Source organism: Echeneis naucrates, chromosome 1 (assembly GCF_900963305.1).
Source record: "Echeneis naucrates chromosome 1, fEcheNa1.1, whole genome shotgun sequence".
Taxonomy (NCBI): Eukaryota; Metazoa; Chordata; class Actinopteri; order Carangiformes; family Echeneidae; genus Echeneis; species Echeneis naucrates.
This window is the reverse complement of record NC_042511.1, coordinates 22,920,891-22,939,040: the sequence shown is the minus strand read 5'-3', so window position 1 is coordinate 22,939,040 and position 18,150 is coordinate 22,920,891. Positions and strand designations below refer to the sequence as shown.

Below are 18,150 nucleotides of genomic sequence, written 5' to 3'. Positions count from 1 at the left end.
ACTGGTGTGCTTGGCTAACACTAAACATCCGTATCCGTGTGTGTGTGTGTGTGTGTGCGCGTGTGCACGTGCGTACTTCCTTACAATTCTTCTCTTGCAAACACTAGTAACTCTCTTTTCCTTTTGGAAGTGAACACACAGGATATGAGAGCCGTGCGTGTGTAAAGGGTTAGGGTTAGCGTGTGAAATTTAGCTTTTTGAATTGCAGAGGAGATGTAAGAGAAAAGTGGTAGCATTTTGATTTCAGGTGAAATTTCATTCATGCGTTCACATAAAAGCCACAGTTTTGTTAATGTTATGTAATATACACGTTGTGTACATTTCATTATATTATCCAATGCCTCTGTTCGGTCTCAAAAGGTGAAAGTCTGAGCGCACACAGACCGGACCTGACCTCTTTAAACCAGAGAATCTGCTCACTGTCACTGCTCTGGGGTCCTTCAGCTTAAACTGGACAACCTCACAGGAAGGAAAAGGAGTTTAATTTAGTAACAGTCCAAAGTAATGACATCCTGTTCCGTCTGTATGTTTGTCTGCTGAGCTAACAGCAGGAAGAAATATCCCAACAGCTGTGGTAGCTGCTGCTCAGGTTGATGGGACGCAATCAGAAGGAGTTTGGAGATTTCGTCCCACTTACACTCTTATGCTCCACTTTAAAAAAATTAGGTCTTCAAAAAGAACAAAAAAGGAACAGTCTCCTCTCTGCTGCAGGTTCAGCAGCAGATCCAGAACACACTTTACCCTAAAAACATGGAACGAATAAAAATATAGCAACAGTTTGTGTAAAAGATCATGCAGAAAGACAATTTATTGTCATGTCACTTTGATCAGAATGAGTTTGTGTCCTATTCTGCAGATTTTCAGGGAAGAGGATAGTTGGGACTCTGGCTAAACCATAAATATTCCTACTCCACTAGATGGGATGTTCAGCCACAAATGAGAGCTATAATTTGCATAATCAGTTCACTCAAGTTGACTCAGATTTGGGACTCGTTTACTGCTTTCAAGTCAGATCTTTATAGATTGAAATTTATAGTCTTAAAATATTGACATAGCTCAGGCCTGACTGGAGCTTCATATCATATCATTCCCCCCTGCTTTTTCTGTTTTCTTGGTTTTGACTAAACAATGTTTTCCTCTGTTGTTTGTTGCTGCACTGTCTCCATAATAAGTGTGACCAGCGCTCATGAAGTCATCCCACCTGGCAGGTCCATGCGCCGCATCCAGCAGCTTGTTGTGAAAAATAGCCCTACATTAACTCCGTTTGGTGAAGAAAGGTTTGTGGACAGAGGAAGGTTAATATATTCTGTATTGACCCTGAACGTCTCGTCTCTCCAGAATGCAGAGTGCTGAAGTCATCGTACAGCCGCTCTGCTACTCCGAATCGAACAGCCAAGAGCCCTGGACCTTCACGACGCAGCAAGTCCCCCGGTGCAGGTCGGACACCTGACACACAAACACACGCTAGATACATGTCGGACTGAGCAAGCCCTGTTAAATAAATAAACATTCCTGTGTACTGTAAGAAAAGCTGGAGCTGGAACTCTGCCCTCATCTTGCTGTCTCACAAATTTTTACATCATATGTGAAAAAAACATGTTTCACCTTTCTGAAATAAATCCCACTTATCTAATGCCAGCGTGACAGTGTGAGTAGTTTAGTGGTTGACAGTAATAGCTTCTTATTTTATGTCCTCATCCTAAACCCTCCACAGCTGTGATGAGTGACTAAGCAATTTCTGTGCTGCATTGAGAGATGGTGACATTATGCTGAGTAATTTGTGTTCTACAAGCTGTTAGGCAAGTCTGAAGGAGACGCATTGGAGAGGTTCCTGATTGTAAGAGGCTCTGCTTGAAGTGTTTTTTTTTTTTTTTTTTTTTTTTTTTTTTTACATTTCTTTCTTGCTTTTCACACTGCAGGAAGGCGACCTGTTCACTACTCCACCGCTCAGTCTCCGATCAAATCTCCAGGTGAGGCCTGTGATCTTGTCATACAGTTACGCCGTTGAGCCTCTCACACTCCTGCCATATCGTTTACTCTGCTAATTACAGTATGGCAATCGAGTAAAATGAGCTCGTCACATTTTTCGGGTCCTCTTGTGAATTATTTCTTGCTCAGGCTTCCATAATTTACACCATAACCTCACTGTGACCTGACCTCATGTTAAACACTCTGACAGGCCAAATGCTTTCTGTTCATGTTAATCATTCCAAACAAAACATGCTGATTTATTTATTGCAGCTGTTTAAACTGGAGACCTCCCTTTTCTTTTGACCTTCTCTCCCTCTGTTGCTGTGACTAAGCCCTGGAGCTGCTATAAAGTCAACACATCTATCTAATCTGACTAATCTGAGAGCTGCTGCAGAATCTGCTGATTGAAAAGCATGACCTGATGGTTAGACTCACTCTTCAACACTGCCAATGAAATCATGCCCTCACTGAACAGTTACATCACTTGGCTCTTTATCAATAACAGCTCAGGTGCTCCACGTGATTATACTTGAGAAATATAAAATGGTAAATGGCCTCTGCTTTATTTATATCCACAAATATTGATTTAGCATCCATTTTTAATAGCCAAAAGACAAAAGAATTTATGACCCAGGTAACTCTGAAACAGCAGTACAAAGACAGAGCCTAGAGGCGCCATGAAATGATCTTCCTCAGCTCAGCCGGGTTTATGCAGATGAAGTGAGACTACGAGTTTAAGTTTGACGCATTATGTCTCTGTTTGTCCCAGAAACCCAGAGAGAGGGAAGCACTAAAAGTGTATTCTGGAAAGAATGAGTCACCCAAACTGTAGCTGGCTGGCAATCAGTTTTATCAAACTTAAAAAAAAACAACAAAACCTTGATAAAAATAAATCTTATGACAAAAAAAATTCAATATTTCAATTGCAACTAGACATTCGATTGATTTTGTTTGAAATGATTTAAATTGCATTTACTTTATCACATAATTTCAACCCTTGTAACTTAATTTTATTACAGCATCTAAATTGACTTGAGGTGTCACACTTATTAAAACAGACACAGTATCACGATCATTAACACTCTCTCTCTCTCTCTCTCTCTCTCTCTCTCCTCTCGTAAATCTCCTCCCTCTGTTTTTCTCCACACAGTTAATGGTGTCTCAAGTAGCCAAATCTCAACTCCAAAGTCCAACAAATCCTCCACTCCATCTCCCACCAGCCCCCGAACTTTCCCAGGCTTTAAGGTAAGACAATATATCACATCATGCCACATGTGGTAACCACCAACAGCAGGAATCTATCATGAGAATAAATCTCTGTCCAGTCAAGAAGTCACTGACTGACACGTAACTCGTGTTGCAGCTCTATGATGTATCTTTAGTTAAGTCTTAGATACTAATCTGATTCACTCTTCTGTAAGAAGCGTTAGTCCTAAACTACAGTGTGTAGATGCTGCATCCAGCTGGCAGAGCCTCCACCTCTCTGAGCCCAGTCAAACACTTATCCGTCCATATTAATTTGGCAGGATATTAGATTTTTATGATTTACTGACAGCTTTAAAATTCCCTGGTAAAGAAGGTCAGTACACGTCATGTCGACATGTCAGCGACACAGCACCCCCCCTCTCATTCACCCTCACCTTCATGTGGAGGTGCTTCAGTTAACTGAAGCCACACAGAGAAGTTATTTATCAGAGGAAAAAGCTTTTTGATGTCCCCAGTTCTAAAAGACATCCTGAAACTCTTACACTTTCTACTTTGGCCCAGAAGACTGCACTTTTAGCCTAAATAATAGATACTTGCTTTAAGGTAATGTACATTATGGTGCAGTCAGGTAGCAGCAGCTAATTTTGAAAATATAGCCTTAAAATGTAAAAACTGCTAATGCTGTACAAGAATTCATTCAATTATTTAGATCTGTAATGGTTTCATGTGCAGTGAAAAGTGAGTATGGAGATCTATTCCAGCAGCTCTGACCTTTTGAAGGTCAAGTTTTCTTTGTCCCAGCTCACTATCACTATTTTAATCATATTTCAACTCTAAGATTGTTATACTGGCTGATTTTGCTGCATGTCGAAGTATCTTTTTATCAATAAGTAAATAATGATTAGACATAAACTTCTGTATCTTTCAAGTTCTTAGTATGAGGTTTATTTAGCAGCCTCTTTTTGCTCAATCTGAAGCATTTAAAGAAGTATTAAGTCATAGCCACTAAGAGAAATCACACAGTAATGGTGAACCGGCTATTTTTCCACAGATTTTCAGTGTATTTTTTGGGTTGTTTTATTTGTTCTGCTTCGCCTTGTCAGGCTGTCATTCTATTTTTTTTTTTTTTTTCCTTTTTGCAGATACCTCCATCACATCACATCTCCTCTCCAAATGTGAATGGCTCATTGAACTCCCACCAAGAGCAAAACAATCGACTGAGTCCAGAAGGTACATTTTTTTCTCCTCTCCTGTCTCTCCTCCTCCTCCTCTTCCCTCCCCTGACTTTGAGAAACATTTAAATGATTCTCATCTCGCCTCCTTGCAGCAGATTACGAAATTTGCTTCAACAACAAAAGTGGCAGATTAACCACGTGTTCATGATAAAAGTGAAATATACTGAACTTAATGATTTAACAGCTGTGCTCGGTACTTAAACTGCTGCAGAAGGATGAGCAGAGATCATGATAGTGTGTTATTTTGTGAAACAGCATGTGGTCTCTTTAATCAGTCTGATCAGGTTGAGTTTGTGCCAAAGCTCCTTTGTTTCTGTGGAACAACAGGCCGGTCTTGTCCCTTTTCTAACCTTCATCTCTTGTTAGCAGTTAATGGTAACCGCTGCGCGCCTGCCTCCACCATTTTGGAAAAATACAAAGTGGGGAAAGTGATTGGAGATGGCAACTTTGCTGTGGTGAAGGAGTGCATGGAGAGGTATGTTAAACACATGGAATCAGACTGGAGGTGTTTAAATTCACATTTGGCAGCTGGCTGCAGTGACAGCACAGCTTAATGAGATGTACATCACGTGTAGCAACTGCTCCATCAGAGTGTTTAAATCCTGATGACAGGCATTGTGGAGACAGAAATATCCCGTGGATTAAACACAGCAGTGAATTCACTTCATTAGCCTTTTAATCTCCGAGTCAACAGACTGCAGACAGACAGACAGGGGAAATGATGATGATGATGAAGAAGATGAGGATGCCTGTCAATGTGTGCTCTCATAGTCTGATTCACCTTCCTGGAAAGTGCTGACAGAAGCTCTGTGAGGCCCACATTCCTCCTAAAATGTATTTTTCTCAGAGCCACCACAACAATCTAAGTTCAGAAGTAAACTTTACCTTTTTTCTTTGAGTTACATGTGACTGCCTTGACCTTCCCTCCTCAGACATAAGGTCAGACAGATCAGTCCTCTGCCTTTCTGTCCTGTCCTGTCCTGCTGCATTGCTTGGTTTAACATCGTGACACACGACAGCGTAGAATTCAGGCACCTGCTCCTCAAATAGCAGCCTCTGTAATGTAAATTTTGCAAGAAGAAGCTAGCAAGTAAGCAAAAGCCTTATTTTTGTTGCTTCCAGAGGTTTAAATTGATAAGTAGCTGCAGTGATGTGGACTCTTCAGGCTGTCAGTCCACTGCAGTATCACAGGCTGTGAGGGTGGGAAAGGACACGTTTGATCCAGCAATAACAGTGAGTGGCGTCTGAGGTGGAACAAACTTGAGACTTTCAACCTGAGATGGCCGTGAGACACTGATCTTCAGCCTCCGTGTTAAATGACTCTTCTCAGATTGTGGTGGAGTTGGCCAGTGTCTGTGCTGCATCTCAGCCTCTTGTATAAACTTGGCTGGTGCAGCGAACATTCCTCTCCGATAGCTCGGTGTCAGTACTCCTGCACGCTGTATCTGAGTGTCTGTAGTGTGGATTTTAGTGTTTTTATTCTTAGCATCAATTGTTCTGTCTCTTCTCAGGTCGACGGGGAAAGAGTTTGCACTGAAGATCATCGACAAGGCCAAGTGCAGTGGAAAGGTTTCTCTCCGTCCTTTTTACTCTCAGCAGCTCCTACTTCCTCCCTTCTTTCTCTTTTTTGCCTGCACACAGTCACACAGTCACACAGATGTAAGGAAGCGGTCATATGTTAGTGCTCCTCTCTGCATTATTAACCCCACATACAGCACACATGCAGCGTATCAGCCGTGTCTCTGATCCTCTTATCCCTCACAGTCAGATTAGGTTGGTGATGTTTTATTTATCATTAACTCGAAATTATCTTCACACTTTCACATGCACTCCATGACACACTGTGAATTACACACCCTTGACACCAATTCAAATTGAATCAACAAAGCACCTTGTGTTTCATAAGCACAATGACTCAGCGTAAATCCTGTGTGCTCTAACAGACTGGCCGGGATTAACTGTGTGGGCCGTGTGTTTCCAGGAGCATCTCATCGCGAATGAGGTGGCCGTGCTGCGGAAAGTGAAACACCCCAACATCATCATGCTGATCGAAGAGGTGGACACGCCCTCTGAACTGTACCTGGTCATGGAGCTGGTTAAGGTGAGGCACAGCTTAACGCTGCGTCAGCATCAAGTGTATACATTCCTTTGGGGGTTTTTGTGTGTAAGCAGTGTGTTTGTTGTTGGCGCAGGGAGGGGATTTATTCGATGCAATCACTTCATCGGCCAAATACACAGAGAGAGACGCCAGCATCATGGTGTTCAACCTCGCCGGAGCTCTGAAGTACTTGCACAGTCTGAACATCGTCCACAGAGATATTAAACCAGAGAACCTGCTGGTATATATTAACATTCGTGATCTGTGAATTCAACTGTTCCTTTTGAAACATGCTTCAGCTGAACCTGTTGCCCTTCTTTTAGGTTTTTGAGTGTCCAGATGGCACCAAGTCGTTGAAGCTTGGGGACTTTGGCCTGGCCACAGTAGTGGAGGGACCCTTGTATACTGTGTGTGGAACTCCTACATACGTGGCCCCAGAAATCATTGTAGAGTCTGGGTAAGCTAGAGGTTTTTGTTTGTTTTGGTTTTCCACCGGGGAAGGTGCTTGAACATCTGTTCTCCATAGCAGCGTGGAAATGTGAGGCCGCAGACTGGATGTTGTTAAATTCATCCGTGTGGGGGAAAAAAAATAAAAAAGAATTGGTGAATAAAGCAAAAGAAACCCTGTGCCTGGTAGATTTTTTCATTACAATCAAGTAAAAAAAGCTTGCTTCTTCAGTGCTTTATTTTATTACTACCCTGAGATGAGACGTTGGATGGAAATGCTTATTTTTGACATTTTGTCTTGCTGCCTGTCGTCTCCCTTCACAGTTATGGTCTGAAGGTGGATATCTGGGCTGCAGGTGTTATCACCTACATCCTTCTGTGTGGTTTCCCTCCGTTCAGAAGGTAATCACTTCATCCAGCTCAAACTTAATCCTGATATTGAGCAAAAGTGTCAGTTATAGGTCATGTTTGCAGGAGTTCAGTCACAATATTTGGGAATTTGTTTTTCGTGCCTGCTGTTGAAATAAATCTTCGTCACCCAGCAGCAGCAGTGAAGTAGAAAGATTAACTTCAGTTATACTGTGTGTGATCAGTAACACTTCATGGTTGTTACAATAAAAATGAGGCTACAGGTGAGGCCGTTTCTTATTATGTGGTCAGCGTAGATGTATGGCACGAGTGTTATACAAGAATACAAGTGTTTTTGTGTGCTGTTCCATGTAGTGAGCGCAATATGCAAGAGGACCTGTTTGACCAAATCCTTCTGGGGCGTTTGGACTTTCCCAGTCCTTACTGGGACAACGTCACTGACTCAGCCAAGGTCAGGACCACTGACACACAAGCACGTGTTCACTTCTACTCATTTATTGGAATGCTTGTCTTCACCACAACAGTGAGCATGATCTCCAGTGAGGACTGGCACAATTTTAGCTCAGACTGAATGCAGCATCAGTAAAAACACAGACACTGTGTGAACCGACTGACTTAATGACTATTGTCTGCTGAAGGACAGACACCCCTCCAACCCGCTAAATTAATGTCATGTATTAATGTGACAGCCCACGCGCAGCATGCCAGACCAAACTGCTAATTAAACCCACTGCAATTACAGCAGCCTGCCACTGCAGACGTGCAGTTATAGACATCACAGCATGAAACAGTCTTCACTTCTGCAGCTGTGAAGGTGAAAAATTAGGAGAGGACACTTATCCTCAGTGAGGTGTTAGCACATAGTATCATGGAGATGGACACAATATTAATGTCTTTGACATAAATCTGTAAAACTGCACTAATTTGTTTTGGTTTTTGTGTGTGTGCGTCAACGATGTACAAAAACTACGTGCAAGCTGAAAGGGTTTAGTCTGTTATCACTTGACGCAACAGTTTCCCTTGCTGCACAGTTTTGAGCTCATTGTTTTGGTTTATGACCCACAACTACGCTGTTGTGTAGAATGATTATCTGCTGCTCTCAGCAAAACAACAGAAAAACCAGCTGATGCAGTCAGCCAGTCATTAACCGACCAACACAAAGCAGATTATTTACAGCAGAGGTTTGCTTGAAAAAGTTAACTAGAATGACAGAATTTTGTAACGAGCAGTATAAAATGATAATTTGTGTTCGCCTCCAAAACTAACTGTTAATGATTTATGGCCAATTGCGACATCATTGTGTGTGTATGTCAAAATGAGGCCAACCACAGAGAGCGTCCTAAAGTGTGTGTGGTGTGTTTCAGGAGCTGATCGGAAAGATGCTGCAGGTCAACGTTGAGGCTCGATACACGGCACAAGACGTTCTTTCCCACCCATGGGTCACGGTACTGTGTTGCACTGTTTGTCTGTTTGCATGTACAACACTGTGCAAAAGTCTTGGGCACTTTAAGATGCGTGTAGATTCAAATCTGTCACACCAAGCCATCAGGGAGGTCTGATGGGTCCAGATTCAATCTGAGAAGGACCCTCAGAGGCTCCGGTCCGGCTGAGTTAGAACCTAATGAACAGCTGCTGATCTGTGATCCCTTTTGGAGGACGACACTTTGTCTAAAGGGGAGGGGTGAAGTTGTAAGCAGAACAGACCTCAGAGGGTCAGGTGGCTCAGATGTCCTTCAGCTCAGGCGGTGGATAATTGGAAAGTCTGTAAAATGACTGGATAATAGTGGAGAGTCGGATCCTTGTGTGATGGTGAGATAAGGCTGTCTGTCAGTCGTCTTTTTTGCTTTAACCTACACTAAAAGATTCATAGCTAGCTCATCAAGGAGTCCTGTAACAGACCGTTTTGGCTGCACAGAGGCCTGATCTGAGCATCATGGGATCTTATAGGAAGGGAAGAATTACGTCAAGTTCCTCAGATGGTTGGAGCACCCTTTAAAGTGTCCTGAGCTACTATTATAAAAGCATCCTCACTGTCTGAAACTTCCGCACAGTGCTGTATGTGCGGCTAAATGTTTGGTTCACTCATTGCTTTGTGTGTAGGAGACCACTGTACACTCTGCAACTGTGTGTATGTAGGACGATGCAGTCAGAGAGAACAACATGAAGATGGAGGTGACAGGTAAACTGCAGATGCACTTTAACACTGCGCCAAAGCACAACACCACCACTGCTGGTGTGGCGGTCATCATGGTAAGCATCCGAAAACATTCCCAACTAATCTTTTTCCCCATCTGCTGAGATGTACTGTACAGCATGACATGTTAACTTTCATACATATTGATGTTCAGGCGTGGGTTTAGTTTTTCCGAACGGGGTCATACAGCAGCTTGAACAGGTCGGGCCTTTTTCCAAACCAATCATTTGACCCATATAAACAAGACTGAGCTTCCTCTAATTCACTTTTTGTGAATTTTGCACCCATTTAATCCTCAGGCTGTAGTAGTTGGCCTCAATCAGCATCGAAGACAACACTGAGTACCAGTTCTAAGCAACTTATGCTGCTGGGATCTTATTAGACAGGATTTTAGAGATAAACAGAACAGTGAAGAAGCCATTCCTGTGCCATTCACATCCTTCATTTCTGTCTGTTTCAAAGTCCATTTGCATCACTTCCTGTTGTACAGCTTGACTTCCTCCACTCCTCATGCCATTAGATCACGCCACACATCAGCAGAGTGCCCATTCTTCAGTCTGTCTGTCTGAACCAGGGAGGGGAAGTTTCTTTGATTAGAAATTTAATTTGATCCCCCTCTTTACTGCAAAGAGCCTCATTTTGTTGTAAATTTCATTTGACAGTTTGAGGTGTAAACCCGGGCCCCGGCCTCAGCCCCGCCTCCTCTGCATCCACTTCCTCCTCCCTCTTCCTCACCCCTCCCTCACTCAACCCAGGACCACAGGGGACGCCTGGAGCTGAAAGCAGGGTACACCCCCCTCCCTTCCTCTCCAGCCATCACCCTTCCCATCACCCTCTCCCCCACTGTGAAACAGCTCCCACCCCTCTGCTACTCACCCATCCTCCCTTCCCTTCCTTCCTGTGTCTTTTTCAGTGCCACCCCCCCCACCCCCCCCCACACTTCCGCCACCAGCTGCAGGAACAATAACCAACTGACATGGACCTTTCTAACTCTCTCCCAACATGTTCTCTGTCTTGGATTTACCCCAGTGACCCCTTTTCATAATCCTCATTCGGTGCCTTCACTCACATTTCGTTCTGTTTGTACCGATCACAAACTTCTGCTCTAACAGGATGTGAAATAATGGTCCGTTTTGAAGAATGTTTGTTTAGTCACGTTGTCATTGAGGTGGTTTAGCATGCTTACAGTGACAGCCAATGCAAGCTAGTGCAAGAGCGGTGTCATTTGCCTCCCTCTCTGCCTTTTTTACTTGTGTGACCTCATTCAAACAAAGATCCTCAAAGTAAACTTCCTACAGTGCAGGTAACTTGTTAATGGTACTCTGGCACCTCCTTGTGGACAAAGTCAAGAACTATACTTGAAGCATTCTGTAATGAAAATTAGCAGAGAAGGAGGCAAATCAGTGTGGCTTTATTGCCTTGGACACAGGACTCCCCAGCATCTGAAAGGATGAGGAAGGCAGCATGTCACTGTCAACAAATTCCATAGAAAACATCAAAATCGTTTGTAAGTTAACTGTCGTGACACTCGGCACCATGCCCACTTGTTCCTGCTGAAAATGAATTCAAAAGCCGATTATATTTTTGTATTTAATAAAACCTTGCTACTGTCACAATGATAATGTGGGTACTCCAGTTTTTGGCAAACATTGCATGTGCCTGGGTCTATTTTCAGCTGTGGGTAAACATGCATTTGGGGCACCATTGAGTATTTACGGCAGCACGATGGTGCACGTGAACTTAAACTCCAGTGCGTCTCCTCGTGGAGATGAAGTTAGAGTAGTTTTAGTGCTTTTCCAAAAGCAATGGAAATGTAGGCTAAAGGGCAACATTTTGTTGTATAATGGGATTTGTTGATAGAAAGATGTAGGATAACACCAGCCTTATCTTTAAGAACTAGCACATTTACTTCTGTTACCATTGCATTTTGTTGACAGCTATCTGAAGACACCTCAACACTCATTGACATGTCTCTGTCCTTAATAGTCACTTATAGAAAGTCCTGCAGTTTGTTCCATCTTAGTTGTCCTAAACACTTTTGGGTCTAGATTTGGAAAATCTTTAAATGTTGAAAAACAGTTGAGCACTGAGGTGGAACAACTGTCCACTTACTGCCATGCTTGTTGTGTTGACTTCATTTGGTGAAGCTGTGAGTAAGACTAGTCTCTGTCCCTTTTTGCTTCTCCCCTCTCCCTGCGTTACGTCCCTCTGAATTAGCTCCAAGGCAATGGTATGTACTAACACTGAACGCTCTGCCTCGTCTATCCAGCCGCTGAGATTCAGCACAAGGGCAAATGAGGAACATCGCAGTTATTCCTTTCCACACATCATTGGCTCTGCTCAGGACAAACGCCTCACTTTGGCATGTTCTGAATGAAAAAAATACACATTTACTTTCTCCTTTGCCCTTCCTCTGCACCTAGAGTAGCACTTCATGATCTGATTTACCTTCTTGTGGGGTGAGTTGGCTGTGCAAACCATACTGTCTTCCTATTTGATCATCTTTCAGTTATTCATGTCCATTTCCACGAGACATTGTGCTGTTTAGTCATATAAATCAAAGTAATTGTTAAAACCGGCTCGTTAGTTAATGATTGAAGAGTTTTCTGATATCTGCAAACAACTTTGGGCTAAATTTAGTTTTGTTGTCAGTACAGACTGACCCAGAGCATCTCTTTGTTTGTCCTGTGTGTGTGTGGTTTGAACTTCAGACCCAGAGAATCCAACTCACCATTGTCTGTCTCTTTCCAGAACACAGCTCTAGATAAGGAGACCCTTCAGCTCAGCACCCACCACCGTCCAGGCCCCCAAACAGCTTCCAACAAAGTCCTGTCTGCCCTCACAGTCAAACCAGCCTCAACAACAAAGTCAGGACCAGCTTCTCCAACCAAACAAGTGTCAAGCACCAAAGTGTCGAAACCCCCCGAGACAACAGAGACCACAGCTGCATCCACCTCTAATCCCCCCCGCTTTCAGCCCCAGAACAAAAATGAGCCATTTACTGCTGAGCTTCATCTCCCCCCCTCTGCTCCTGTAAGTTCCTTTCAGTTCTCTCCATCCCCCCCCACTGAAATGTTTCCCATCAGCTCTCTGCCAGTGGCATCCCCCCCTGAAATAAGAGCATCACCCACATCACCCTCTGCCACGCCTTCCTTATCTCTAGCAGCTCCTTCACTCTCAGGCCCTCTTGGTCTTTTCACCTGCACAACTCCCTCTCCTTCCGTCTCCTGTCCTTCCCCAACATCTCCGCCCGGACCACTTTGTCTTTCTCCATCGTCACCTACCAAAGATTCTTCACCTTCCTCCACTGCTCCTTTTAAACCTTCTGCATTCCTCCCTCTCTCTTCCTCAAGCAAAAAAGAAGCTTCCTCCCCTTCTCCCAAACACACGACCCTATTTCCGTCGCCCCCCACGACACCTCCCAGATCCATAACCCCTCCCTCTCCAGCTGGCCTTTCTGCTCCCAGGCCTCTGCCTGCTGAGGAGCTGATGGAAAAGGTTTAAAGTTCAACTCTGTAGATGTCACCACTGTAACCCTCTGCTCCTCCCCTCATTCACATCTGTATCATTAGACATGGAGCGAGGAGAATAAGCTTCCACTTCTTAGCGTTGACAGTAGCCATAATCTGAGCCAGTGACTGCTGAATCCACATCGCTTATATTCTTAGCTCACTCATTTTCCAAGATGGAGGACAAAAGGCGTTTCCTAAGAGTTTGTCCATTGTGTGTGTGCGTGTGTGTGTATATAGGCTTATATTTATTTTTGGAGGATGTAGATATCACTGTCTGAGTGGTCACCTTTGAAAGTCATAAATCACTGTATCACATTAATGTGAATTTGTTCCCTTTATTTATTATCCCATTTTGACTGTGTGGCTCTTTTGTAAATAGTTATCCGTTACACACAAACATCCCAGCGCGGCGTCCTACGGCTTCAGCAGAGACAGTTTCTCGGTAGGGGAACTATTCCAGCCTATCAGGTATCTGAACTTGCTGGCCTACTGTAGCTACCTTGGTACAATTATATCTCACTGAGCTAAGAATAAGCACTATGGCAAAAGAAATTCTGCTGATAACCACAGATCTACTCCTGTCAAGATCTATTACACAATATAATGCACAAAAGTTGGACAAAGAAAATGTTATCTACCAAAGAACTGCGCAGCTGTATCAAACTCAAAAGGATACCAATATTATGGGCTCGAAGCTGTAAAAAAAAAAAAAAAAAAAAAACAACTAATTCTAACAGATATCTAAAAAAATTATTCAGTCATTGCTGTTGCAGTAATGAGTTCTACATGTTAGTGATCTGATCGATCTTGTGTCCCTTCGGGGGTCTTGACCCCCAAGTTGGGAGCCCCTGTTCTAAAGGTATCTCGCCATGCAGGCAGTTTTAGCTTCATTTGCAGTTGTTATGCAATATGGAGAATTTAGTTTGTAGCGCTCAGTGTTGAAGCCGTGGACATTTTGAATTTTGTTTCTGTAATAACTCATTCTTCTTGGTGTTACAGCAGGCTGGGGGGGTTATCCGAGGAGGATAATTTGGTAGATTCATTTGTACACCTTCTGTACCTGACAGACACACTGACTACATTTGTTGTTTGGTGTGAAATCTAGCTGTACATAGTGTGAAATACCTTAGCTGTCCACCTCAAACTTTAAGGTTTGTTTTTGCCTGAGCAGCCACAACCATAGAAGTCATAAGTGTAGAGATGAACCATAGAAAAAAAAATACAGTAGTTCCAGCAAACATAGAGCGTAGCGTACTGCAGACCTATTTCTGATGTACTGTCTGGATGTTTATTGCTACGACTTTAAAACTGCGCAGACAAGATGCTTGTTCTGGTTTAAGTGGAGCACCAGTTACACTGTTTCCCTTTGGGCCGTGTGAAAACTTCAATGTTTTTGTTTTTTTTAATGATATGAGATCTACACACTAAGAATAATGTGTTGTCAAGGCGACAGGTTTGTGCCTCACCACGGGTTAACAGCTCATAATTAATTCATGCCTTTATTGAAACTACCTTGGCTTGAAAAAATGGGATCTTAAGAATGTGCATCTTTAAATGAAAGTGTCTCGTTTTGTACCTGTGAGAAACTCCACAGCATTTATCACAGCTGGTGCTGTTATAGCTAACTCGCTTTACCTCCTGAGGGCTTCAGCTGCATGAATACTCACATCTCCCTTTTACTGCCTCTGTGTAAGACAATCCCCTCCCACACAAACACACAAAAACATGGTCAAGTTGGTCATTTAGCTTCTCTTATGTAGTTACAGTTTAGTGTCATAGCAGTTTGTAAAGGAGAATTTGTATGAAGACAGTTTTAAAACAGGTAGATGAACCGTATTTCAAACTGGTTTTTCATAGAAATAGAGTGGCTGCTTTTAATGTACTACTATTTTGGAACAGCAGATAACAAAAAAAAAAAGCAATAAAAACTTGAAATAAATGCCTTGGTGTGTTTGTCTTACCTGAAGTGGACCACTAGAGGGCGGTGCATGGTCTTTGTGAATCCCATTGAAAAATACAGTACGTCTAACACCAAGCACAATTCAAGTTATAAAATTCCATTTTATTGTCAGAACTCAGCACACAACACTCCAATATGATTGCCAAAACAAAAAAACAAAAATAAAGGTTGATAGATTACAGTAGTTGTCATAACTGGAAATTCAAACCACACCAAAGCTCAAACTTAAAAGGAATGTTTCCTCCAAATCAGAGATATAAGTGGATGTAAATTTTACTGAGGATCAAAGGAAGAGGCGTCATTTCCGTTTTAGTGCTTATTCACATCTTAACATCTGCTGTGATGGAGGGGAAAGGAGATAGAACCTCAGACTGAAATGAAGCAAGTCCTTCCGTTCATTGCACATTTCTCTTTATCATTAGCTGCTCCTGAGACAGGACAGAAATTTTGAACTCACTCTCACAGATTTTAATCATCATAATCATTATCAATCTGTTTTGTTTTTTTTTTGGGGGGGGGGATTACCATTCGCTTTTTCAGTCATTTAGGAGAGAAATGTAAATGTGAACAAGAAACAATCTTCAACATTTCCTCACCCCCTCGATGTAAAGCTCAGTTTCATCATTACAATTGTGGGATGTTTTGTGTGTTGGATGTTTAAAGTATTAAACTTGTGCTGATGATTTATGAGTAGTGAACCATGCACAAAAAAGCAATCTCTTAGCAAACACAGAGGTACAGACGGAATGGAAATTTTAAATATGAAAGACTACATTTAAACTGTCTATACATCTATATATTTATATAGATATAGATGTATAGAGACAGACATTTATATATATGTATATTCCCTCATCATTTATCCTTCTGTCCAATACATTATTTATTCAAACATTTCATATCCAATGGTTGTGTTGCCAAAATAGCAAAATGTTAAAATTGAACTATAGTTGTTTATTAATTCCCCACATACACACCTACAGGGAAAAACAAAAAACAAAACAAGAAAAACCCCACTCACCCTAAGGTACACAAATATTTGGATTTTTAAGTCAAGAGAAAAGTTTTTCACTAGCTCCCCTTAAATCCCTCTTTTCTTTTCTGGAGGAGATGAAAATAGACTCTTACAGCTAAAAATAGATTTGTTTTTAACCGTACAGTAACATAACCCACACCCTATGATTTATATGAAAATTTTCTATCTGATCTACAAAATATAGCAATGCCCCTTTCTTTTAAAAATAGTTCAGTTCTTCTACTGTAGCAGGACAGATTTCTTTTCTTTATTCTGCAAGATACATTCAGGATATCAGGATAGACAGAATAGTGCCTTTGATAAGAGTTCTTCAGCACTGTCAAACTTTGTCAGTCTCATTGCTGTTGTTATTGCCAGCTCAGTACCTGGTCTGGTACTCGTGGTGCCATCTGTTGAAGTCGTTGTAGAAGAGCACGATACTTCCAGATGCCATGCCAGTTATGATGCACCTTGGAGGAGTGAGGAGGGAACATCATTACATTTGCTTTCATTGTGCCTTCTGATTTTATTGAGCTGAGATTTTGAATTTAATGAAGATGTTTGCACTTCAGGGGCAGCAGCTGTAAAATTTAGTATTAACTAATTTCACAACAGACACACAATATATTACAGAAAACTGGTTAAGACATTGTGTATATAAATTTAAATCTGAATCACCTTAAAAAGTTCAATTATCAACCTTATATATCCATGCAGGAGCAACATTTTTATTATTCTGGTAATAAAGGACACATAATATGGCCAACTGAAGCTGTAGCATAAAGCAGACATATTGAATTGGCTGCATTTTATTACTTGTTCCATGTTTCAAATGTTACCGTAAATAGTCCTGCTTTAAGCGCAACAATCTTTCTAGACTCAGACTTTTCTACATTGTGGCATTGTTGCCACATTGACCCTGATGAAAGCTCCGAGTACTTATTGCAACACTGTTCACAGCCTTTTGAACTCTCAGTGTATGCAACTCGTCATACCTTTGGTCGTGTGACATGGCCATGGAGCGGATTCCTGCATCACAGCCGGGGTATGTGAAGAGCTGCTTGAGGTTGTGGACCTGCCAGACGGATACCACACCTCCGTCTCCACCCGTCAGCAGATACTGGCCATCACGACTGAGAAGCATGGCCTGCCAAAGGGAGGCAGAAAATAATTCCATTTCATATTTGATTCTGGCATCATATAAGAGTTGTGAATTTCCGCTGGTTTTCCAGTGGTAGATTATACTCTTCATTGCGGTGGGGGCCCTAGTGAATCCATTGACTGGTTTGATCATCTGTTAATGGCCCTTCAATAGAAAAAAAAACAAAAAACAACTGAAAAAGCAGAAAAGCTATTCAATTTGCAACCACAAGCATAAATCGTCCCAGAATAGGACTGGTGATCTGGGACCAGTTTATCTCCTGTCAAAAAGAAAGCTCACGCTGAGAGGTCATGTGATCCACCAAAATATCACAGGTCAGTAGTGCGATCCTTAAGGGGCTTTCTGTACACAGACAGTGACTTGCAACAAAGATGGCTCCCCACAGTGAGGCACTGAGATTTACTCGTCTCATCTGCTTTTCCTGCAAACTGTAACAGCTGAACGGCTCCCATGAGAATCAGACGTACACAAATCAAGTCGTGTGTTGGAGTCTATTATGTGCACAGTGCATGGTGGAAGCCGAAACTTAAACAGTCAGGAGCATCAATCAGCGAGTAACTGTAGCTGATGAAATGACGAGGCAGAATGTGAGTTCTAAAAGCAGCAAATGACGCTAATTTAGAGCTTTTCTCGTTTGTGGTTTTACGACACCAAACTCGGCCGTCTTTCAGCTCCAGCCGCTTTGCAGTGATTCAGCTAGAGACACTTCAATCATCAGCAGCATGTGTGTTGAATCAAGCTCATATTAAATGGGAAAATGAAACTTCAACTTCACTTCTGAAGCTGGAACAAGTCATTTTCAGGAACTTGACTAAGGAAAACATAAATAATCCTTCAAGAACTGTACACACAGGATTGGACACAAAAAAACTGCAGCCTAAATTAGGCAAATGTTTTGTATAAAAAACACTTTTGTGGAATTTCCTACCGCACTGAAGGAAACGAGCTCTGTTTCTCATTTTCATGGTGCACGCACTCATG

At 42.2% G+C, this 18,150-nt stretch overlaps 2 protein-coding genes across 5 annotated transcripts in view; one reads left to right on the top strand and one right to left on the bottom strand.

The window, feature by feature from the left end:
• Positions 1-13,773, top strand: part of dclk2a (doublecortin-like kinase 2a) — a 31,392-nt gene extending 17,619 nt beyond the window's left edge. For 2 of the 4 annotated variants that reach the window (XM_029501167.1, XM_029501186.1), the window contains exons 4-17: positions 1,339-1,437; positions 1,920-1,970; positions 3,122-3,216; positions 4,320-4,407; positions 4,779-4,887; positions 5,924-5,981; positions 6,394-6,513; positions 6,605-6,751; positions 6,834-6,967; positions 7,282-7,359; positions 7,681-7,777; positions 8,691-8,771; positions 9,463-9,576; positions 12,272-13,773. In XM_029501167.1, coding sequence (XP_029357027.1) covers positions 1,339-1,437; positions 1,920-1,970; positions 3,122-3,216; positions 4,320-4,407; positions 4,779-4,887; positions 5,924-5,981; positions 6,394-6,513; positions 6,605-6,751; positions 6,834-6,967; positions 7,282-7,359; positions 7,681-7,777; positions 8,691-8,771; positions 9,463-9,576; positions 12,272-13,024 — 2,024 coding nt within the window. In that variant the 3' untranslated portion in view covers positions 13,025-13,773. Of the gene's footprint in view, positions 1-1,338; positions 1,438-1,919; positions 1,971-3,121; positions 3,217-4,319; positions 4,408-4,778; positions 4,888-5,923; positions 5,982-6,393; positions 6,514-6,604; positions 6,752-6,833; positions 6,968-7,281; positions 7,360-7,680; positions 7,778-8,690; positions 8,772-9,462; positions 9,577-10,040; positions 10,308-12,271 lie in introns of all 4 variants that reach the window. The other 2 variants (XR_003840712.1, XM_029501177.1) reach the window with 2 other exon arrangements.
• A 1,300-nt stretch (positions 13,774-15,073) lies between these two features.
• Positions 15,074-18,150, bottom strand: part of lrba (LPS-responsive vesicle trafficking, beach and anchor containing) — a 166,377-nt gene continuing 163,300 nt past the window's right edge. Inside the window, exons 55-56 of the mRNA XM_029509480.1 lie at positions 17,003-17,154; positions 15,074-16,477 (exon numbers count right to left, since the gene is read on the bottom strand). Of these exons, the coding sequence (XP_029365340.1) occupies positions 16,387-16,477; positions 17,003-17,154 (243 nt within the window). The 3' untranslated portion in view covers positions 15,074-16,386. The remainder of the gene's footprint in view (positions 16,478-17,002; positions 17,155-18,150) is intronic.